Source organism: Choloepus didactylus, chromosome 5 (genome assembly GCF_015220235.1).
Source record: "Choloepus didactylus isolate mChoDid1 chromosome 5, mChoDid1.pri, whole genome shotgun sequence".
Lineage (NCBI taxonomy): Eukaryota > Metazoa > Chordata > Mammalia > Pilosa > Megalonychidae > Choloepus > Choloepus didactylus.
The window spans coordinates 61,369,876-61,395,316 of NC_051311.1; the positions used below are offsets into that span (position 1 = coordinate 61,369,876).

At 37.5% G+C, this 25,441-nt stretch overlaps 1 protein-coding gene across 2 annotated transcripts in view; it reads left to right on the forward strand.

Annotated features, from left to right (window-relative positions):
* The window catches only part of COPG2 (COPI coat complex subunit gamma 2), a 263,073-nt gene that overhangs the window by 29,465 nt on the left and 208,167 nt on the right, over positions 1-25,441 (forward strand). For both annotated transcript variants that reach the window (XM_037836145.1, XM_037836146.1), the window contains exon 5: positions 17,965-18,044. In XM_037836145.1, the coding sequence (XP_037692073.1) occupies positions 17,965-18,044 (80 nt within the window). The remainder of the gene's footprint in view (positions 1-17,964; positions 18,045-25,441) is intronic.

The window sequence follows — 25,441 nt, forward strand, 5'->3', positions numbered from 1 at the left end:
AGAAGAATGTGTATCCTGGTGATTTGGGATGTAATGTTCTATATATGTCTGTTAAATCCAATTCATTTATCAGATTGTTTAGGCTTTCAATTTCCTTATTGGTTTTCTGTCTGGTTGGTCTGTCTGTAGGAGAGAGTGATATGTTGAAGTCTTGCACGATTATTGTGGAAACATCAATTACTTCCTTTAAGTTTGCCAGTGTTTGTCTCATGTATTTTGTGGGACCTTTATTGGGTGCATAAACATTTATGATTGTTATTTCTTCTTGTTGAATTTCCCCTTTTATTAATATTTAGTGGCCTTCTTTGTCTCTCATAACATCCTTGCATTTAAAGTTTATTTTATCTGAGATTAGTATTGCTACTCCTGCTTTCTTTTGGCTGTAATATTTTTTGGCATGAAATATTTTTTTCCGTCCTTTCACTTTGATTTCTTTGTGTCCCTGTGTCTAAGATGAGTCTCTTGTATGCAACATATTGATGGTTCATTTTTTTTGATCCATTCTGCCAATCTGTATCTTTTGGTTGGGGAGTTTAATCTGTTTACATTCAATGTTATTACTGTGAAGGCATTTCTTGAATCTGCCATCTTATCCTTTGGTTTATGTGTCTCAGATACATTTTTTCCCTCTCTCTCTTAATGTCCTTTAGTGTACCCATACTGAATCTCTTTAGTACTGAACCTTCTCCATCTCTCTCCTTTCTTTGTTTCTCTGTCTGCAGGGCTCCCTTTAGTATCTCAAGTAGGGCAGGTCTCTTGTTAGGAAATTCTCTCAGCATTTGTTTGGGAAAAATTTAAGCTCTCCCTCCAGTTTGGAGGGATAATGAATTCTTGGTTGGCAGTTTTTCTCTCAGAATTTTAAATATGTCATGCCACTGCCTTCTCGACTCCATGGTAGCTGCTGAGTAGTCACTACTTTGTCTTATGCTGTTTCCTTTGTATGTGGTGAATTGCTTTTCTCTTGTTTTCAGAACTTGCTTCTTGTCTTCCGTATTTGATAATATGATGAGAATATGTCTTGGTTTATTTGGATTTATTCTATTTGGAGTTTGCTGGGCATTTATGATTTGTGTATTTACGATGTTTAGACGATTTGGGAAGTTTTCCCCAACAATTTCTTTGAATACTCTTTCTAGACCTTTACCCTTCTCTTCCCCTTCTGGGACACCAATGAATCTTATATTTGGACGTTTTATATTGTCCATCATATCCCTGAGGTCCATTTCAATTTTTTCGGTTTTGTTTCCCCATTTTTACTTTTGTGCTTTTGTTTTCTGTTCTGTCGTCCTCCAGTTCACTGATTCGCTGTTTAGCTTCCTATAGTCTTGTACTGTCAGTATCCAGAATCTCTTTAATTTGGTAGCAGTTTCTTTTATTTCCATAAGATCATCTATTTTTTTATTTACTCTTGCAATTTCTTCTTTATGCTCTTCTAGGGTCTTCATGTTCTTTATACCCTGTGCCATGCTCTTCTTCATGTCCTATATATCCTGTGCCATGCTCTTCTTCATGTCCTTCATATCCTGTGCCATGCTCTCATTGTTCATCTTTAGTTCTTTGATTAATTGCTCCAAGTACTGTGTCTCCTCTGATCTTTTAATTTGGGTGTTTGGGGTTGGGTTATCCATATCATCTGTATCATCTGTTTTTTTCATATGCTTTAAAATTTTCTGTTGTTTTTGGCCTCTTGGCATTTGCTTAACTTGATAGGGTTCTTTTAGAATATGTAGACCGATTCAAACACTTATCTCTAATTTGTCAGATGTACAGCTTTGTGGAGTACACTTTCTCTAACTAACTAGCAGGTGGCACCCGCGAGCCACCTATTCCCCCCAAGGCAGTTCTCCCCCACTTTGTCTTTGTGGTGACTGGGGTGTGAGTCTTGTGGGGTCCTGTGGGGTCCAATTGGTGCACCAAGCGTGCGTGTGTAGTTGGTGTCGACCGCCCTGCATATGGGGCGTGTGTCTGAGCGGTTAGGGAGAGGGGACGGCTTCAATAATCAAATCTCCCAGGTGTCCTTGGAGATTTAAAGCTGTTGCAATAGTTTTGTCCTTCAGTTCAGTCTCACCACAGATTGTCTCTGCCGATGACCCACGAGTCCTTGGTATTGGCGTATGGTCCCTGGGACTTGCGAGTGGGTCCGTCTTGCAAGCCATGCACTCCTAGTTGCTCTGCTGAGGGATGACTGTGCTACGTCACGGGTGAGTGCTGTCCCACATGGGAGGTTCTGGGCTGCAGGGCTGTATAGGGGCGTTCCCAGTCTGCTGAAAGGATGGCTGAATGGGGCATGTTAATTTCCCCCTTTCCACACAGCTCTGCCTTCCAGGTCCCGGACAGTTAGCTGCGGGTACTGGAAAGGCTGTTGTCCACGCCTGATATTGTGGTGTGTGCCTGTGTTGTTGGAAACAATTCCCGTCACACTGGGTTGTTTGGGGCAGCTCTGGGCTGTGGCGCTGGGGCCGGGCAGGAGCGTTCCCTGCCCACCGGGAAGATGGCTGTAAGGGGATGTCCTTCTATTCTTGGGAAGTTGTGGTGTTTAGTATATTTTCTCAGCCACTGGACTTATTGCCTTGTGTCTCAGAGCTCTTTTAGCTCTGCTGTTGTCGAGGCCCAAATTGCAAGTCTTTGAGGCTTTCTGTGATGGGCTTCTTAGAGTATTTGTTTTAGAAAAAGAGAAAAAGATAAAAAAAAAAAAAGAAGAAGGGCCCTCCTTGCAGATCTAATGGGCTATTGAAATGCTAAGAGACAAGGAGATTAGGGCCATTAAGGAAAAATCAGGAAAGCAGAGAAACCAGCTCTTTAGACAAGGAGACTTGCCTTCTGGATTTGCATACGAGCCTGACTCTGCCTGAGCCGTGCCCTTCCCCTTTGTATGTTCACCAGAACTCCAAAAAGTCTCCGCTTTTATTTTTGGGTTTTCCTTGTTTTTGCTAGCCCTGTCTCCTCTCCACCGGGCTGACTGCTCCCGGATTCTCCGGTGTCTGGTCTCAGTCTATCTATGTTTGGAGTTGAGATCAGCCATCTGAGGTTTCAATAAGAGCCGCAACTGCAGTTCTCCCTTGTCATTCCCAGCACCAACGGCCCCTCCTCCCATGGCACTGAGCCTGGCAGGGAGGGGCATGGGTCCCCTGGCCTTGAGAACTTACAGATTTCGCTGATCTCAGTTGTTCCATGCGTTCATGAGTGTTGTATGAAGTATGCCCAAAGTCAAATTGCTGTCTGGTATCTGGTCCACGCAGTTCCTGACTTTCTACCTACTGCCCTGAAGGAATAACTAAAACCTACACCTCATCACTCTGCCATCTTGCCCTGCCTCCTTTTCAGAACTACAAATTTTTACATTCTTACCTCATGAACTTAACTTTACTATTGCAATGATTTAAATACGTGTGCTGTAAAAAGAAAGAACAGTTATAAACATACTCTGAATTTTTTCTTGCACAATAATATTAAGAGATTTCCACAATCTGTTAATCCTTAAGAAACAGGAGCCTAAGTACTGAACATAATAAAATAAATATCAGCAACCTGGAGGCCTGAAAAAGAATATATAATACCAAATGTAATAAATTCAGTGTATTAAAAATCTGTTATTTCAGGGTTAAGACTTCAACTGAATATAGTAAGGTTTGTTGCTAGTATAAGTAAGCTTCCAATTAAGGCTCTTGCAATTCCTATGAGAAAGATCTGGAGTTTTTAAAAATATTTTTTACAAAGGGTATATGCACTATAAAACTATTTTTTCTTTAATTCTTATTTCACTACAGATATCAATGGTTTTATATCTCTAAGTTTTTGTATGGTGGTATATGAATATCTATGAACATATTTCCTGAATATAGTTCAAATGTTTCTCTATGATACTTTGATACTTTAATCAATGTATATTATACTTTAATTAAAGATATGATACTTTAACAAGGAAACAGAGAAAATCAAATCAAGATGGATGGCAAAAGACTAACCATAATATAATGTAAAGAACTAAATATGACAAGTTATGTGATAACTTCTAAGAAAAGTATTATACTGAAGGGACAGTGACTATGAGCAGATCTTGGCCAAGTCACTTAACTTCTCTGAGCCTCACTCTCTTCATCTGTAAAATTTAAATAGTAGCTGTTCTTTCAAGTTTACAAGGCTATTGCAAGGATCAGATGAGATGATTTTAAACCATGTTACAAACTGTGAAGCACTGTAAAAAAAAATGGTATTATCATAAGTCAAAATATCTCAAGTTTCTGATATTCTCTCTAATAAATGATGTCATGGCCTGCTCCTTTGCATCCACTTGAAAACTCCTCTGATTGTGATCAATTCAATAAATATGGAATGAATGGTGCAAAATTTTATGCAAAAAGAAAAAAAATCTCTAGACTTTAGCTTCCAGAATCTTTATAAACGATGGTTGGCTGTGAGTGGGGAACCACATTGCTTGATGTAGCTCAGGCTTTCTCTTGACAGTTCCTAAAGATAAAGAGGGAGCAGATTTCTCAGACACTCCTTGCCTTTCCTCAGTCTCTCTCACTATCTGCTATCATGTAGCACACAGGCTGATCCATTTAAAGAACCATAAAACATAATCAGAAAGAACCATAATAGCGGAAAGAGCTTTAAGAATATAAAGAATCACTGCTGAGGTCAGTCATAGGTACATTACTCAGTTTGGCACAAATGTGAATGGTTCAAAAATCCCTTCCAGTTTGTCCTTTTATTAGTCCTCAAGCCCTTCTTACACATGTAAATGGTTCTAGGCCAACTTCTTCCAAACTGTGTTCTGAAGAACAGTAGGTTAGGTGAGATGTTTACAGGTGAAAAACAAATCCGAGTTAAATAAATTTGGAGTATGTGGAGTAAAATAAGTTGATGTACTGCAAAATTTCTCAGTATGTTTGATGTACTGACTACACATTCTAAAGGGGAATGCAGTGTGTTGTTTGACCACTGAATCCCTTTTTTCCTACACAAAATTATCTAGAGGTTCTAAGAGCACTTGGGAATGCTGTTCTGGCTAATTCTCCCTGATCCTAAACACTCCAGGTCTAAGTCTGGTTAGTTGCCCTTTTTTTTTTTTTTTTTAAATTCAGTTTTATTGAGATATATTCACATACCATACAGTCATCCATGGTGTATAATCACCTGTTCACAGTACCATCTTACAGTTGTGCATTCATCACCCCAGTCTATTTTTGAACATTTTTCTTACACCAGAAAGAATCAGAATAAGAATAAAAAATAAAAATAAAGAACAACCAAATCAACCCCCCCATCCCACCCGATTTTTCATTTAGTTTTTGTCCCCATTTATGTACTCATCCATCCATACACTGGATAAAGGGAGTGGCATCCACAAGGTTTTCACACACTGTCACCCCTTGTAAGCTACATTGTTATACAATCATCTTCAAGAGTCAAGGCTACTGGATTGGAGTTTGGTAGTTTCAGGTATTTACTTCTAGCTATTCCAGTATATTGAAACCTAAAAAGTGTTATCTATGTAGTGTGTAAGATTGTCCACCAGAGTGACCTCTCAACTCCATTTGAAATCTCTCAGCCACAGAAGCTTTATTTTGTTTCATTTTGCACCCCCCTTTTGGTCAAGAAGATGTTCTCAATCCCACGATGCCAGGTCCAGATTCATCTCAAGGAATATCTTGCGTTGCCAGGGAGATTTCCTACCCTGAGAGTCAGGGCCCACATAGAGGGGAGGGCAGCGAGATCCCCCACCAAGGTGGCTTAGAGAGTGAGGGCCACATCTGAGCAACAAAGAGGCACTCAAGGGGAGACTCTTAGGCACAATTATAAGCAGGTTTAGCCTATCCTTTGCAGCAACAAGCTTCATAGGGGCCAGCCCCAAGACAGAAGGCTCAGCACATCAAGCCGTCAGTCCTCAATGTTTGTGAGAACATCAGCAACAATCCAGGTGAGGAAGTCCAACACCTCTGCATCCTTTCCCAGCTCTTCAAGGGGACCCTGAGTATATATTTTTATTCTCACCCAAATTACTTTAGGATGTATTGCTATTTCATTCTAATCTATACAGACGTATCATAGCTCACTTCCTATTCAAAGTTCCATGTACTTGTGGTGTTTGAACAAACTGACTGTAGAAGTTATATTGTTTAGAAAGTATACATCCTACCTACACCAAATAAACATCTCTTCCCTTGGTCTCACATGGAAGTTGAAGTTTTAACACACAGTCACTTTCAACCTTTACCCTTTGGCCTGATTTGCTCTAGTCTTAACCAGATCTGCTTTATTCATATCTCTAATTGAAGTCTGGGCTTTATTTCAGTTTTTTTTTTTTTTAACAGTTGCTGTATGCATTAATACTGATATTCATATCTGCTGAGCTCTAGCTCTGAGTTTCAGGTGTATGGTTAGTTACCCTTTTAATTTCTGAAGGAGGAGACTCATTTTCTATTTTAACAGGTGTCCCCTGTTTATTTTCTGTTCAAAATAGCCACTTCCAATTGCGGTTTTAATTATCAAATTTGGATTACTGAATACAGGCTATGAGCACAGATAAACCAGGAACAAGCAGGAAAGGAACCTGGAGGTTTATCATGGCAGAGAGAAGGCAGGGCTGATGGAAAAAAAAGTACCAAAATAAGTAAAAACAGGTTTTTGAGTCTGCTGAGATCAGAATACTGGAAAAGGGCTGTGCCCCAAGAAAAGGGCACACAGAACTGGATACCAATTCTGGTTCTTGCCTAGTGAACTGCAGGGCTGGGGACTGGTTCTGAAAAGGGGGCTTCTTGCTTTTTCCCTTAATTTTTTGTCTCATTCTTAGTAGCTCTTTAGAGAAAGCCTCACGTATTTTCAACTGTCAGCATTGACCCACGCAGGGGTCGAGTTAAGAAAGTCAGAATGAAAGAAAAAACTGAAGTGTAGGAGACAATTCCCTAAAGGGCTTATCTTCCCTAAGAAAAGAGTGGGGCAGGGCACAGCTCATGTGGTGGCCCTCCCTCAGAGAACTCATACCCCTAGGATCTGGGGTGGGATGAGGGGAACAAAAACAGCTTAAGCTTGGCTTCTGACACCATTGGTCCCTGGCTTGGACAGGGTCCACTGAGAATTAAATACACTGAACATTTTTATGCTGGTGGGGATATGTGGGCTGACAAATGCCACCTGCTGGGCAGGATGGGAAAAGCACAGAGTCTAGAGGCCTCACAGGAAAGTCTGACAGTCTGCTTGGTCTTACCGTCAGGGAAACCTGATACTGAATACAACCTCCTTCTGAGACCTGGACCCGTCTGCTCTGGAAAAATCTGTTTGAGGTATTCAAGGAAACCAGATGCCTAGGAAAAATGAAGATATGGCTCAGTCAAAGGAACAAACTTACATATCAACTGAGATACAAGAATGGAAACAACTAATTGTTTAATCGAACAAATCTAAATCATTCAAAAATCAAATCAATGAGTTGAGGGAAGATATGATAAAGAGTTAAAAGATATAAAGAAGTCATTGCACAAACATAAGGAACAACTCAAAAGTTTGAAAAAACAATTGGCAGAACATATGGGAATGAAAGGCACAATAGAAGAGATGAAAAACACAATGGAGACATACAACAGGAGATTTGAATAGGCAGAAGAAAGGATTCATGAACTGGAGGAGAGGACATCTGAAATCCTAAACACAAAAGAACAGATAGGGAAAAGAATGGAAAAATATGAGTAGGGTCTCAGGGAACTGATTGACAAAATGAAGTGCATGAATATGTGTCATGGATGTCCCAGAAGGAGAAGAGAAGGGAAAATGGGCAGAAAGAATAATGGAGGAAGCAATCACTGGAAATTTCCCATCTGTTATGAAAGAAGTAAAATTACAGATCCAAGAAGCATAGCATACCCCAAACAGAATAGATCCTAGTAGACTGACTCCAAGACACTTAATAATCAGATTATCAAATATCAAAGATGAAAGAGAGAATTCTGAAAGCAGCAAGAGAAAAGCAACCCATCACATACAATGGAAGCTCGATAAGACTGTGTGTGGATTTCTCATTAGAAGCCAAGGAGGCAAGAAGGCAATGGAATGATATATTTCAGATACTGAAAGAGAAAAACTGCCAACCAATAACCTTGTATCTAGTAAATTTGTCCTTCAAAAATGAGGGAGAGTTTAAAATATTTTTAGACAGACAGAGTTTGTGAACAAGATACCTGCTGTACAAGAAATACTAAAGGGAACACTACAGGCAGATAGGAAAAGACAGGAGAGAAAGGTTTGGAGAAGAGTATAGAAATGATGACTATCTGTAAGGGTAAAAAGAGAGAGAGAGGGAAAGAAATAAAATAAGAAAGACATATAAAATCCAAAAGACAAAATGGTAAACAGTAGACATTACCTTGAGTGAAATTAGCCAGAAACTAAAGGACAGACACTGTATAGTCTCACTAGTAAGGACTAACAATTATGAGCAAAATTTGAGAGTTGAAAACACGGGTTATCAGGAGATAGAAAGAGGTTAGAGATTGGGTATTTGATGCTGAAGAGTACAGAATGTTCAACAGGATTGATTGTATAGATCCAGAAATGGATAGCACAGTACTGTGTGATGGTAGCAAAATATTGCAAGTACTCTGAACAAAGATAAGTGTGAGTACACTTGAAAGAGGAAGGCTATGGGCATATATGACACTAGAAGGAAAGATGGAAGATAGAGACTGGGATTATATGACTTAGTGAAACCTAGAGTGGTCAATGATGGTGATTAAATGTACAAATATAAGAATGTTTTTAAATGAGGGAGAGCTAATGAATATCAATATTACAAGGTGTTGAAAATTGGAAGGTATGGGGGAAAATACAATCATGCAAACTGGAGTCTGACCTTTTCATTGATTGTGGTGGTGAATGCACAACTATGTGATGATACTGTGAACAATTGATTGTACACTTTGAATGATTGTAGGGTATGTGAATATATCTCAATAAAATTGCATGAAAAACAATATTGCACATAATGTTTATATACCTATCTTCTTTTCACATAGTGGGAATTTTTCTGGGGTAGACATCAACAAGGGGAATTTTTAGATAATGTTTGTTATTCGAGTTTGTCAAATTGATCTTTAATCCTAACCAATATTTCTTATTATTAGACCTAAATATTTGCCATTTAGAAGATTGTGAAGTAGCATTTCATTGTGGTTTTAATTTGCATTTTGATGATCACTGCTTTGGTTGAAAGACTTCATGTGTTTAGTAGCAGTTGTATTTTCCTCTTTTGTGAATTGCCTGGTCTTGTTTTTTGCTTATATATATTCTTCCTATTGATTTATTGGTTTAAACTTTTCTTGATATTAGTCTTTAAACAAATGAGTTTTATTGAATAATTAATATAATAAAATTCACTAAGCTTAGGGGTACAATTCAGTGAATTTTCACCAATATGTAGAGTCATGTATCCACCACTACAGTCATAATATAGAAACTTCTCATAACTCCTGAATGTTCTCTCATATCCCTTAGTTGTCAGTCCCCTCCTCCCACCCTCAGCATCTGTCAACCACTGATCTACTGTCTGACAATATAGTTTTGTATTTTCTAGATTATCATTTAAATTTGATCATGCAGTATGTAGTCTGTTATGTCTTTTATGATTGATCCATGTTTTTATGTTCATTTTGCTGACAACTTGTTCCAGTTTGCTAATGCTGCCATTATGCAAAATACCAGAAATGGATTGGCTTTTATAAAGGGGGTTTATTTAGTTACAGAGTCTTAAGGCCATAAAAGTGACCAAGCTAAGGAGTCAACAATAGCGCACCTTCACTGAAGGATGGCCACTGGTGTCCGGAAAACTTCTGTTAGCTCTGAAGGCACGTGGCTGGCATCTGCTTATTCCTAGGTTGCATTTCAAAATACTGTTCTCCAAAATGTTGCTCTTGTGGCGTTTTGTCCTCTCTTAGCTACAGCTCCTCTTCAAAATGTCACTTTCAGTTGCTCTCTGAAATGTCATTCACAGCTGCACTGAGTTCCTTCTGTTTGTCAGCTCATTTATATGGCTCCAGTGATTTAATTCAGACCTACCCTGACTGAGTGGGTAACACCTCCATGGAAATTACCCAGTCAAAGTCTTGCCCACAGTTGATTGAGTCACATCTCCATGGAAACAATCAATAGGTTCCAACCTAATCAATATGTCTGTCCACACAAGATTGCATCAAAGATAATGCAGTTTTGGGAGTCAAAATTCACCTAAATTGGCACACTACTATTCCATTGTATGGATGTAATTGAATTTATTTATCCATTCACAAGTTAATGGATGTTTGTGTTGTTTCTAGTTTATAGATATGGATAAAACTGCTAAGTATATTCAAGTACAGGTCTTTGTGTGGATCTAAGTTTTCTGTTTTCTTTGGCTAATACCTGGCTGTGGGATTGCTGAGTTTGCATAACCCTAAGATGAATGACGTTAAGCATCTTTTCATATGCTTATTTTCCATCTATTTTTCTTCTTTGGTGAAGTATCTTTTCAGATCTTTTACCATTTAAAAAATCATATTGTTTGTCTTCTTATTTGAGCTGTTTTATTTATATTTTCTGGATCCAAGTCCTTTATCAAAAATGTGTTGTTTTGCAAAAATTTCATCCCTGTCTGAGAATTGTCTTTTTATTTATTTGCCATTATTTTTTTTTTTTACTTATAGTTTCCATACAGTAAAATTCACACTTTTTAGGAAACAGTTCTATGAGTATTGACAGATGCATCACTACCATAATCAAGATTTGGAACGTTTTCGTCACCCAAAGAAGTTCCCTCATGTCTCTTTGTATCATCTCTTCCCCTGGTCGTCAGCCCCTGAAAATCACTGATCTTTTTTTTTCCTTATAGTTTTGCCTTTTCCAGAAAGTCGTATAAATACTATCATACCATATGGAACCTTTTGATTCTTCTTTTCTGTTACTTAGCATAATGCATTGCTATTCATCCATGTATTGTTTGTGATCAGTGGTTTATTCCTTTTTATTAATTGTAGTATTCCATTGTGTGGATTTATCTTGGTTTGTCAATTCACTGGTTGCAGAATATTTGGATTGTTACCAGATTTTGATAGTTATGAATAAAGTTGCTATAAACATTAAAAGGTTTTAACATTTTTTAATGAATTATTTTTTTTTGAACTTTAACATATATACATAACAGTGATAACTTTCAAAGTATGATTTAACAAGTAGAGAGCAGATTTCAAAGAATGTGTTGTTGGGTTATAGTCCCACAATTTCAGTTATTTCCATTATTGTAAAATATAATATGTATACAGAAATGTATTAATTTTGAAAGTGCAATCAACAAGCAGTTATATAGCTAATTTCAAAAAATGTTATGGATTACATTTCCGCAGTTTCAGTTCTTTCCTTATTGTGAAATATAGGGTATATACAGAAAGGTGAAAACTTTGAAAGCACAATTCAACAAATAGCTATAGAGCAAATTTCAAAGAATAAATTACAGTCGACCATTTCAGTTATTTCCTTCTAGCTATTCTGATACCCTAACATCTAAAAAATATATCTGTAGTTATATAAAGTTTCAGTATTCATAATCTTTTGTTAAACCTTTTTTGTGTGTTGTTACTCCTTCCTGTCATTTAATCACTTTCTCAATCTTCAGGGGTGTCTAGGCAGTGACACCCTAACTTGTTAATATTGAATGGGGGTATTGACCTTATGGGAAGGGGGCTGCATCTGATTGTTGTTATTGAAGAGGCTTTTTTTTCCTTCATATCATTTATTTCTACTTTAATCCTTGTTATTTCTTTTGTTCTACTTTTCTTCTACTTGCTTTAGGATTAGTTTGCTCATCATTTTCTAGCTTCTTCAGTTCCATTCTTTGATTTTAGCTCTTTCTTCCTTTTTATTGTATGCATTTAGAGTTATGAATGACCTTCAGCATTGCCTTTGCTGCATTCCATAAGTTTTGATATGTTGTGTTCTCATTTTCATTCGTCTCTAGATATTTAGCAATTTATCTTGCATTTTCTTCTTTGAGTTACTCATTGTTTAGGAGTATGAATCTTCACATATTTGTGAATGTTCTGGTTCTTCAAATACTCTTTCAAATTCTTCTGTATGCTCTTCTGTGCTCTTCTTGATGTGCTCTATGTCCTTAGCCATCACATTGAAGTTGTTTTGGAGATTTATATATACTTTTTTGATCTGTTGCTCCAAGTTTTGTTTTCTCCTCTGGCTTTCTAATTTGGATGTTTGGGTTGTCCATATCTTCTGGTTTCTTTATATGCTTTATAATTCTCTGTTGTTTTTGGCTCTTGGCATTTGCTTATATTGATACGGTTATATTAGGGCATTTAGGATTATTTGAACATTTATCTATAATTTGGCAGAGCTACAGCTTGATGGAGTTCACTTTCCCTGTCCTACCAGCAGATGGTGCACTTAAGCCACTTCTTTCTCTCTAACCATTTTTCCCTCAACTTTGTCTATGCACTGAATCAGGTCCAAACTGGTTGAAAATCCAATCAGTGCACCAATTTTCCGTGTGCACTGGGGACTGCCTGCCCTGTGGGAAGGGAGTGGGTCCTGTGCAGTTTGGCAGGGAATCCGCTGCAGAATATAGTGGTCCCTGCATTTCCCTGAGCTGCGGGTAGACTTCTCTGGAGCTGCTTTGCTGCATGCCTCACCTTCCAGTTCAAATGCTCCACAGTCCCTGTCCCACGTGTGCCCTTTAATCCCTTGGTTTTGGGAGGGGCTTCTGGTACTTTTGTGTGGCATGCTTGTCTCTTTGCTGTGTACACCATGGGCTTCTGTGGATGAAGATTGGATGTGTTCAGAAGGCTGAATCCCAAGTTCCCTCCCTGGAGCTCTCTGCTGTGGGACTGTTAAGAATTATGCTCCCCTCCTCACTCATCAGCTGGCTCCAGCCTCTGGTCCCTGGCGGCGTTCTGGGCCAAACGCTCACTTGTCCTAAATGCAGTCTTTAGGCTTCTCCAGCTGCCTCCTCACTATGTGGTGCAGAAGTCCCTGCCTGGCTGGTGGTATCGTGGAACTGCTGTTCTAGAGTGCTTTCTGCCCTTTATCTAGTGTTTTTCATGGAGGAGAATTTTGCTCTGTCTTTCCTGATCCACCATCTTCCCATAAGTTGAATAACAGGTTTTTGTATGAAAATAAAGTTTTATTTCTCTTGGGTAAATACAAGGTGTGGAATTGCTGGATCAAGTGGTAGTGTTTAATTTATAAGCAACTGCCAACCTGTTTTCCAGTGTGACTGTATCATTTTGCATTTCCACCAGCACTGGATGAGCATGTTAGTTACTCTGCATCGAGGCTAGCGCTTGGTATTGTCAGTTTTATCCATTCTAATAGGTGTGTAGTAGTATCTCATTGTGGTTTTAAGTTGTATTTCCTGAATGGCCAATGATCTCAAACATCGTTTACTGTGCTTTATTCCCTTCTGTATGTCTTCCATGGTGAAGAACCTATTCAAATCTTTTGCCCATTTAAAAAAAAATTGGGTTGTTTGTTTTATTATTATTGAGTTTTTGAGAGGTCTTTAGATAATCTGGGTAGAAGTCCTTTATCAGATATGTGTTTTGAAGATATTTTCTTACATTCTGTGGCTTGTATTTTCATTTTCTTAATAGTCTTCCAAAGAGCCAAAGTTTTAAATTTTGACGAAGTTCAAGTTATGATTTTTTTTCTGTTATGAATTATGCTTTTGATGTCATAATTTAGAAATCCTTGCCTGAATTCTAGGTCATACAACTTTCCACATTAGTTTTTTAGGAGTTTTTATATTTATGTCTTATAATTACTTTATGATCTATTTTGAATTTTTGAATATGATAAAAAGTGAAGGTTAGATTTCTTCTTTCCTTTCCTCTTCTTTCTCCTTCTTCCTCCTCTCCTCCTCCTCATTTTTCTTAACAAATGGTTCTGGAACAATTGAATATACATATGGTGAAAGGAGAAGGAGAAAAGGAGAAGGAAGAAAGGAGAAAAGAAGGAAAGGGGAAAACAGAGAAGAAGAAAAATTACATTGAAATGTTCTATTTTGTTTCATTATCTGCCTCGTCTTTTCTTATTCTATAACCATGCTATTCCAGTGCCATACTGTCTTGATCTCTATAGCTCTGTAGCAAGCTTTAAATAAGGTAGTGCAAGCCTTCCAATCATTTTTTCTTTTTCAAAATTGTTTTGGCTCTTTTTGGTCTTTTGCATTTCCATATGAATTTTAGAATCAGCTTGTTCATTTCTACAAAAATATTGATTGAGATTGCTTGAATATAGAGATAAATTTCAGGAGAATTGACACCTTAGCACTATTGCATCTTCTGCTCCACCAACATGGTATATATCTTCCTTTACTCAGGTCTCTTTAATTTCTGTCAACAGTATTTTGCTGTTTTCAAGCTACAGATTTTACACATATTTTGTGATATTTATCCTTGAAGTATTTAATATTTTCTGATCCTATTGTATTGGAATTTTTATTGGTAGTCTGTAGATATTAAGTTGATTTGGTATATTGACCTTGTTTCCTGTGATCTTGTTAAATTTATTCTAGGAGTATTTTGGGGGATTGTTTAGGAACTTTCACATAATTGATCATGCCATCTTAACAATAAAGACAGTTCTATTTTTCTTTTCCAATCTGTATCCCTTTTATTTCTTTATTTTAAAAATAAAGAAAAATGGATCAATAGATACAAACCCAGAAATGATACTAATGGTGGAATGAGCAGACATGATATTACAACAACTATTATAAACATGGTCTGTATGCTTAAGAATGTACAGAAAACATAAGAAGAAAGAGGAGTGAAATTGAGGACGTACAAAGAGAGCCAAATGCACCTCTAGAAAAAAAAAGTAATATATAAAATGATCAATAATAGATTAATGACTGTAGAGAAAAAAAATCACTGAACTTGAAGACGAAAAAGAAACTATCCAAAATGAAGCAAAGAGAAAAAAGACGTAGTAAATATGAACAGAGCATCAGTGACATGTGGGATAACAGTTTGGAAGTTATATATATTGTTTTTTTCTTCTTTTAGTACTTGTATGTAAATTGCAGCATGGGTTTTTGATTTATCAAAATCTAATATTCATCTTTACCTTTCCCTACTCATGGAAAATTCAAGAATCTTAGAACACTCTTACTCAAAATTTGTATATATAAACATAAGTATGTATATAGGCATATATAGGTATATAAATGCACACTCATTTACATATATATCTCCATGCACACACATATACATCCATAAATATACATACATTTTTTTTAAATCTTCATTTTATTGAGATATATTCACATACCACGCAGTCATACAAAACAAATCGTACTTTCGATTGTTTATAGTACCATTACATAGTTGTACATTCATCACCTAAATCAATGCCTGACACCTTCATTAGCACACACACAAAAATAACAAGAATATTAATTAGAGTGAAAAAGAGCAATTGAAGTAAAAAAGAACACTGGGTACCTTTGTCTGTTTGTTTGTTTGTTTCCTTCCCCTATTTTTCTACTCATCCATCCATAAACTAGACAAAGTGGAGTGTGGTCCTTATGGTTTTCCCAATCCCATTGTCACTCCTCATAAGCTACATTTTTATACAATTGTCTTTGAGATTCATGGGTTCTAGGTTGTAGTTTGATAGTTTCAGGTATCCACCACCAGCTACCCCAATTCTTTAGAACCTAAAAAGGGTTGTCTAAAGTGTGCGTAAGAGTGCCCACCAGAGTGACCTCTCGGCTCCTTTTGGACTCTCTCTGCTACTGAAGCTTATTTCATTTCCTTTCACATCCCCCTTTTGGTCAAGAAGATGTTCTCCGTCCCACGATGCCAGGTCTACATTCCTCCCCGGGAGTCATATTCCATGTTGCCAGGGAGATTCACTCCCCTGGGTGTCTGATCCCACGTAGGGGGATAGGGCAGTAATTTCACCTTTCAAGTTGGCTTAGCTAGAGAGAGAGGGCCACATCTGAGCAACAAAGAGGCATTCGGGAGGAGGCTCTTAGGCACAATTATAGGGAGGCCTAGCCTCTCCTTTGCAGCAACCATCTTCCCAAGGGTAAAACCTACAGTAGAGGGCTCAACCCATCAAACCACCAGTCCCCTATGTCTGTGGTCATGTTAGCAACCATCGAGGTGGGGTAGGCCAATACCCCTGCATTCTCCACAGGCTCCTCAAGGGGGCACTACACTTTTTAAAAGTTTTTGTTCCTTGTTGTATTTCTGAATTATCTGGAATAGTTTACCTTGTGCCTGAAGAACATACTTGTTAGAATCCATTCTTCCTAGACGTCAGAGAACTATAACCCATGCCTTTAAGACCCCTGCAGCTTGTACTTCTGTGACTGTGAGTTTTCTTCATTTCTGGCACTGGTGAATTTCCCTTTATTTTTGCCCATATTTTATTTAGCATTTCTGTGTGTTTAGACAGTGTGCCTTATTGATTAAAGAGCACATCGTTGCTAACATTTTGTATTGTCAGTCTTTTTAATTTTAGCCATTTTGGTAGGTGTGGGATGATATCTGAAATGTGCTTTTAGTTTGCATTTCCCTGGTGACTTATAATATTGAGCCTTTATTTTTTGTGCTTTAGCTGATATTTTACATTTTGCAGTTTTCTACTGCTTCACAGTAGGTTTTTTATTTGTAGGGAGTGGGACAAATTTTCTTCAGCTCTGAAGTTTTGATTCTTATTTTCTGTTTTCATCTTAATAGTAGCTTTGTATAGGTATCATCTGTACTTTCTGTTCATGTATAACACCCCCCTCCCCATCAGCAATAATAGTTGCATGCAGATAGGAATGAGGGTTTTGGATAGTCACTCAGTTGCTTCAAGAGTTCCAGGTTTATTTATTTTTTTCATTGGGTATGCTTCTTTTGGGGGTGGGAGAGGTCAGTTTTATCTTCTGATTTTGTGATTCTCTTTTGTATCTGCAAGATCCTTAATATTTCCCCTATTGCTTTTTCCTTTCCCTTCATCATCAGATCTGCAAAGGGTGCCTCTTTTCCAAGTTATCCTCTTTCCCTCACAATTGATGTCTTCCTGAGATCACTGCCTTGCCTCCTATGTACTTTCAAGCCCTTTCCTTTCTATTTCTCATAAGTCAATAATTTGATCTATCAGACCTCAGATCTTTCCTCAATATTTTCTTTTCTGGGGGTGATTTTATCTGTGTTTAATCACTGTCAGGATTCTCGCTCCTATTCTCTCTCCTGAATGGTCCCAGTAGTCTCCAGCAGATTCTCTCAGTAACTTGGGCTCTGGAGCTGTATCTGATATGTTTGGGTTTCCCTATTCACAAGAAATTTGAAGTCACTGGGTAGGGAATGTGGCTGAATATGCTAGAGGAACCTGGTGTCTGACCACTGCCCAGAGTAAGTAAGAGAGCTAGTGAATAGCAATGAGTAAGTGAAACTTTATTGTTTGCGCAGCTCTTCTTTTGGATCCTGATTTCCATCTAGAAATCTTGATAACTGAAAATGAAAGTTGGTTATCCAGCCATTAATCTTTTAGGGTTCACAAATATTGGTATACACTGAACTAAGGAACATGCATAAAGTCCACAAATCTCTATTTTAAAAGACTTTATAAATACATTTTTCCAGGATAAGCCTTTAATACTCTGAAGAATTTCCGTATTTGGCCTTAGTATATTGCTCATGCTATCCAAATCTGAGTTTGGATCTCTTTGTAGAAAGACCCTTATGATTAATTGACTTTTCAACTTTGATTCAGGTATTAACCAGTATGTTAGTGTATCAATTATTCTGTTTAGGAAATAGTATTCTAAATATTTTTTAATCTAGATATTAAAAGAAATTGTGTGTGTGGGATAGATGAGAATCATTTTAAGAATCACTTTCCAAATATGCCTACTTGGAGTCCACACTTCAAACAGTTTATAAAACTAGTTCCTTATGAATAACTTGTTGCCTTTTATAAATAATTTTTCAGCAAACATTGAGAAGAATGTGTTACCTTACCATCAAAGAAATGGCTACCATCTCTGAGGATGTGATAATTGTCACGAGCAGGTACGTGAATAGTCAAAACCTAAGATGGGAGATACATTTAGTGGAATATTTGCTGTTTGGTTTTCTATTACTTTTACTTTTTACTGTATGGAAGCTGATAGAAATGTAAAAAAATATCTTGAAGTATTATTTTCTAAAATAAGGTTGTCACCATGTGAAAACCATCCCTATATCATAAAGCAAAGAAAGAAGTCACAAAGGATAATGCTAATAGATTTGATTACAGTAAAATAAAAATATGTTTGTAAAAATACATAAACAAAACTCAAAAGCAAATGATACCTTGAAATAAAATACATCAGAAGGCTAGCATCCGTAATATGTGAAGAATTCTTCAAAGAAATAGCAAGCAATAATTTAAAAAGTAACCAGTATAAAGGATCCTAAATATCTTAAAAGGTCATTCTCACTAGTAACCAAAGGGATACAAATTAAAAATGTAAGAATGAGTTGCAATATTTTTATCCATCAAGTAGGCAAAAAAAAAAGAGGGGAGCATTATTGAGTATTTGTAAGGGTGCGAGGAGACTGACATTTTTGTGCACAGGAGGTAGAATTATAAATTGATTCGGTTTTTTTGGAAAGCAGTTTGGTATTTGTTGAATGTTTGAAAAGAGTTTATCCATTTGACCCAGTAATACCACTTCTGTGGTACTATCCTCAGAAAATAATCAGAGGTGGCACAGAAAGACTTAGGTACAGTGATGCTGTTGCAAAGCTGTTTATTTACACTAACAAAAAGGATAAACCAACTAAAGTGTCTACCATTGTTAAAAATTATTTAACCATGATATATTATGAAATATTTTAATCTTTTGAAAGTATTTTTGAAGCATCTATAATGACTTGGAAAAGTCTTCAATAAAGTACTGAATGAGAGTTGATTCAAGACTATGTATTCCATCCAGTCCCACTTTAAAAAATTTTCTATGTATGTATATTTAAAAATGTTTATGGAAATATACTGATATATTACCTGTAACTTATCTCTGGGTGTTTGAGATTGTGGCTGTTATTTATTTTCTTTAAACTTTTGATAAGTTCCAAAGTCCTAGAATGAGTATGTATAATTTATAGTTCTAAAGTATATAGTAAATGTTATTTTAAAAATATTTGCCTTTTTGATTAGTAATTACAGCTTGTTTAAGTGAATATGTCTTTTTAACACAAATTTTTGAAGGAGGGCACTTACGTTTAACTAGCAGTTGTGTTGAGTATAGTTTAAATTAGGAAATCTTTCAGTTGAAAATAAAAAAACAAGATGTTAGCAGTGATTTAAACAAAATGGGAGTTTACTTTCCCCTCATAACCAGAAGTCTGGAGGCTTCTAGTAGCTGGTGTTGATTCAGGAGTTCTGTAGTGTTTGGGCTGGTGTCTCTTGAATACTTTTGGACATTCTCAGATTTTTGTAAAATAAATGCTGAACTCCTGGCATTGAACTATATTCAAAACAGGATGGGGAGGGGAAGGGACAGGAGTGCCATCACCATCTGTCTCTTTTATCAGGAATGCAGTATTTTTCCCCAAGGCAATTACAAAATTTCATTTGGCAGAACTGTGCTACATGGCAATCCTTATCTGCACAGGAGGTCTGGAAAGTGAGTGTTTAGCTTTTATAACCCAAGTATTAGTAGCAGGCAAGGGAGAATGTGATTGAAAAAGGATATTGGATTAGTCAGCTAACAGTGTATGCCAAAAGGAAGGAACAAAATCTTTGCTAGGTTGCTAAATTCACTAAATATTTGAAAAAATTGACAATAGATATGAATGAGATTTTTTTTTTTTTTTTTTTTTTTCCAGCTGTTGATACCCCTCCCTTTGTTAGGTCAGCTTCTAGTTGATTTTAAGTGACCTGTAAATGTGGTAGGCAGAATAATGGTCCTCCAAATATGTCCGTGTCTTAATCCCCAGAACCTGTGAATGTGTTAGGTTATATGGCAAAGGGGAATTAAGGTTACTAATGAGCAGTTAGGGAAGAGTATTGTAGATTATCTATGTGGGTCCAATGTAAGGGCTAAGGATCCTAAGATATAGAAGAGGGAGGCAGATGAGGTTCAGAAAAAAGATGTGAAGGTGGAAGCAGGGTCAGAGAGATAACAATGTTGTGGCTTTGAAGATGGAGGAGGGCCATGGCTGGAGGACTACCTGCAGCCTTTAGAAACTAGAAAAGGCAAGGAAACATTCACCCCAGAGCCTCCAGAAAGGAATAAGCCCCTCCTGCACCTTGGTTTTAGTCCTGTGAGACCCTTGTTGGACTTGTAACTCAGAACTGTGAAATAAATAAATGTGTTGTTTTAAGCCACTAAGTCTGTGGTAGATTATTACAGCAGCAAAGGGAACTAATACAGATTTTGGTGCCTGGGATAAATTCCTAAGAATATAAAAATGGTTTTGGAATTGGGCAGCAGGCAGGGGCTGGAAAGATTTTGAAGAACATGATTGAAACGGCCTAGATTGCTGTGGACAGGCTGTTAATAGACATATGGATGCTAATGATTCTGCTAGTGGATTCAGAAAGTGAGGAACATATATATGTATATATATATATATATATATATATATATATAGAGAGAGAGAGAGAGAGAGAGAGAGAGAGAGAGAGAGGGAATATATATCTATCACTTTAGAGATGACCTAAATTGTTGTGAACTGCTGGTGAAGGCACTAAAGGAAATGAGGAAAATGTTGAAAACTAGTGGAAGGGAATCCTTATATATAGAGATAGAGTGCTTAGTGGAATTGTTTCCTGCTGTGTATGTGGAAAGCAGAATTTGTAAGTAATGAACTTGGATATTTAACTGAGAAGATTCCCAAGCAAAGTGCTAAAACTGTGGCTTGGTTTCTTTCTTTTTTTTTTTAATTGAGATTGTTCACATACCATACAGTTATCCAAAGATCCAAAGTGTATAATCAGTTGCCCATCAATTGTACATCAGTTGACTACAATCATACAGTTACACGTCCATCACTACAATTTTTTTTTCAATTTTTAGAACATTTTCATTACTCCAGAAAAGAGACACAAAAAAGGAAACTCAAATCTTCCCATACCCTTAACCACCCTCCTTCCATTACTGATTCATAGTATTGGTATAGTACATTTGTTGCTGTTGATGAAAGAACGTTAAAATACTACTAACTGTAGTATATAGTTTGCAAAAGGTGTATTTTTTTCCTATATGCCTCTCTCTTACTAACTTCTAGTTATAGTGTCATACATTTGTTCTAGTTCATGAGAGAGATTTCTAATATTTGTACTGTTAATACCAGACATTGTCCACCACAAGATTCACTGTTTTATACCTTCCTATTTTTTAACCTCCAACTTTCCTTCTGGTGACATATGTGACTCTGAGCTTACCCTTTCCACCACAGTCACACACCATTCAGCACTGTTAGTTATTCTCACAACATGCTACCATCACCTCTGTCCATTTCCAAATGTTAAGTTCACTCTAGTTGAACATTCTGCTCATAATAAGCAGCCACTCCCAAATCTTTAGTCTCATTCTATATCCTGGTAACTTACATTTCATGTCTATGAGTTTACATATTATAATTAGTTCATATCAGTAAGACTCTGCAATATTTGTCCTTATAGTGTCCTCAGGGTTTCTTCATCAACCCATTTTTTTAAAGACAGTTTTGTTCACATACCATACTTTCCATCCTAAGTAAACAATTGATGGTTCCCTGTATAGTCACATCTTTATGTATTCACCACCATTGCCACTATCTATATAAGGACATCTCCATTTCTTCCACAAAGAAGGAAGAAGAGTCAAAGAAGGCAGAGAGACAAAAGAAAAAGAAAAAAGAGAGAAAAAAAATCATAACAGCTAGGAAGCACCAAAAGGAAAGATAGCATTAAACTAAAGTATAATAAAGAGTCAGACAACGTCACCATTGCCAAGAGTCCCGTACACTTCCCCCATGCCCCCCCACCCCATATGCATTTAGCTTTGGTATATTGCCTTTGTTATATTAAAGGAAGTGTAATACAATGTTTCTGTTAATTATAGTCTTTAGTTTGCATTGATTGTATTTTTCACCCAATCCCACCCTGTTTTTAACACCTTGCAATGTTGATGTTCATTTGTTCTCCCTCATGTAAGAACATATTTATACCTTTTATCACAATCGTTGAGCACCTTAGGTTTCACTGAGTTATACAGTCAAGCCTCTTTATCTTTCCTCTTTCCTTCTGGTGTCCCACATGCTCCTAACTTTCCTCTTTCAACCATACTCACAGTCATCTTTATTCAGTGTACTTAGATTGTTGTGCTGCCATCACACAAAATTGTGTTCCAAACCTCTCACTCCTGTCTTTTCCTATCTGTCTGTAGTGATCCCTCTAGTTTTTTCTGTAGAGCAGGTATCTTGTTCACAAACTCTGTCATTGTCTGTTTGTCAGAGAATATTTTAAGCTCTCCCTCATATTTGAAGGACAGTTTTGCCAGATATAGGATTCTTGGTTGGTGGTTTTTCTCTTTCAGTATCTTAAATATATCACCCCACTTCCTTCTTGCCTCCATGGTTTCTATTGAGAAATCTGCATATAGTCTTATCAGCCGTCCTTTGCCTTTGTATGTGATAGATCTCTTTTCTCTTGCTGCTTTCAGGATTTTCTCTTTATCTTTGAAGTTTGATAATCTGATGTATTTAAGTGTCTTCAGATGTATTCTGTTTGGGGTACGCTGCATTTCTTGGATCCTTAATTTTATGTCTTTCATAAGAGATGGGAAATTTTCATTGATTATTTCCTCTATTATTGCTTCTGCCCCTTTTCCCTTCTCTTCTCCTTCTGGGACACCCATGACAAGTACAGTCCTGTGTTTCAGGTAGTCATTCAGTTCCTGGAGACATTGCTCATATTTTTCCATTCTTTTCTCTATCTGTCCTTTTGTGTGTAGGCTTTCAGGTGTGTTGTTCTCCAGTTCCTGAGTGTTTTCTTCTGCCTCTTGAGATCTGCTGTTTTATGTTTCCATTGTGTCTTTCATCTCTTGTGTTGTGCCTTTCATTTCCATAGATTCTACTAGTTGTTTTTTTTGAACTTTCAATTTCTGCCATATATATGCCCAGTGTTTCCTTTACAGCCTCTATCTCTTTTGCAATATCTTCTCTAAACTTTTTGAATTGATTTAGCATTAGTTGTTTAAATTCCTGTATCTCAGTTGAAGTGTAAGTCTGTTCCTTTGACTGGGCCATAACTTTGTTTTTCTTAGTGTAGGTTGTAGTTTCTGTTGTCTGGGCATCTGGTTTCCTTGGTTATCCCAATCAGGTTCTCCCAGACAAGAACAGGCTCAGGTCTAGAAGGAGGCAATAGTATCATGTCTCCCTGAGGGTGTCTTAGATTGATACACCTTGTGATGCCTCAAGTCACTGTGCTTTTCTACTCAGCAGGTGGTGCCTGTCAGCCTGTAGCTCTAGACTGGTGTAAGGAGTTGTGGCCCATGGCTGTTTTCCCCCAGGCTCTGGGATCTGGTTCTGAATAGAAGGCGGGTAGTAGAGCTTGGCACCACCTTTTTCCTCTTAGGGAAAATACACTCCCTGTAGAGAGTCCATTTACATTGGAATAGTCTCTCTGCCTGTGTTATCTCCACCCTTGTCTGGGTCAGAGCACTGGTAACTGAAAATGGCTGAGGCTTTCTCCACTGAGCTGTAAAAGGGACAGAAAACCCCCCTTCAGGGCCAGCTGGCTGCCACCCTCAGTTTCACCAATGGGCCAGAGATAGCACTTGGTCCTCTGGGCTCCCCGTCCCTCCCAGAGAGGTCCTCCTGCTCTCCAAGGTTAGTCGTCACTGAAAGCCTTTGTCTGCTTGTTGGGGATTCATAGCTTGTATTGAGCAGTCCACGCTTGTTAAAATTAAAACCCCAGTTGGAGCTCAGCTGAGCTGTATTCCCTTGTTTGGAGAATGCTGCTCTCTAGCACAGGGAGGCTTTGCAGTTTGCGGTGGGAGAGGGGGCTCTCAGGATTTGCAGTTTGCAGTGGGGGAGGGGGCTCTCAGCTCATGTCTGCAGTTTTTATTTACAGATTTTATGCTGCAATCTCAGGCATTCCTCCCAATTCAGGTTGGTGTATGATGAGTCAACAGTCAGATTTGTCCTACCTCAGTTATTCCAGATTATTTACTAGTTGTTCCTGGTTGTCTATTAGTTGTTCCAGGGGGACTAACTAGCTTCCACTCCTCTCTATGCTGCCATCTTAGCTCCGCCCCCTGGCCTGGTTTCTTTTTGCTGCTTATAGTAAAATCCAAGAGGAGAGAAATAAATCAAGGCAAGAACTGTTAAACAAAAGGATCAGAACTTGACGGTTTTGGAAATTCTCAGCCTACCCAATTGGCAAAAGATGCTAAGATTCACTGTCAGGAAAGCATGTTCTAGAGAAAAAGCTGAGTGAGTGGCTGTACTACTTTTTGCTAAGACCTCATAAAGATTGAAAATTCAGAGTATTCAGCCACACAAAATGTTCTTTGAAGAGATAAAGGGTACAACTCATTTATATCCTCAGCCATTTAAACAGAAGCCAAAAATAAAGATGGGATTATCTAGGAAAGCTCTATGTGGGGGCCTTGTTTAATGGAGTGACTCATCGTACCTACGCAGGAGACACACAAGGGTTTTAAGAATTTTGTACCAGCAGAAACCCTGCCAGCTTGGGCTTAGGAATATCTGTAGCTGTTATCCTATGCCTGTCCCACCCTTGTATTTTGGGAGCATATAATTTGTTTTCTGGTTTCACAGGTCTATAGATGGAGAGGAATTTTGCTTCAGGAATTTTGCATACCCAGAGCCAGACCCATACCTAATTTAGATGATTTTGATGATAAGATTGGGACTTTTGTGTTAATGAGATTTAGATGAGATTTTAGAATTTGAGTTGATGCTGTAATGGGTTGAGACTTCTGGAGATGTTGGGTTGAGGTTGATATATTTTGCAGGTGGTATGGATGCAGCCCTGCTGGCACAATGATTTTAGCTCAGTGAGACTTGTGTCTAACCTTCTTCACTTACAGAACAGCAAGTTAATAAATTTGTGTTGTTTGAAGCCACTAATTGTGGTAATTTGTTATAATAGCAACTGAAAACTAATATAGTAGATGACTATTCTACAGACAAAGACAACTATATTAACTTGGTAAGAAATCATGGTGATTAAGAAAATCGGAAAGGAGATACTTCACAAAAGAATATACACAAATGGCCAATAAGCACATGAGAATGTCCTTAACATTAGTTTTCAGGGAAATGCAAATTATAATCTCAATGAAATATGTTTTAGGTTTCCAGCTGTTAAAACAAATGCCATAAAATTGGTTGGCTTATGCTATGTAAATTTATTGGCTCAAGGTTTTGAGGCTAGGAGGTTTTGAGGTGTTAGCAAGGTGATGCTTTCT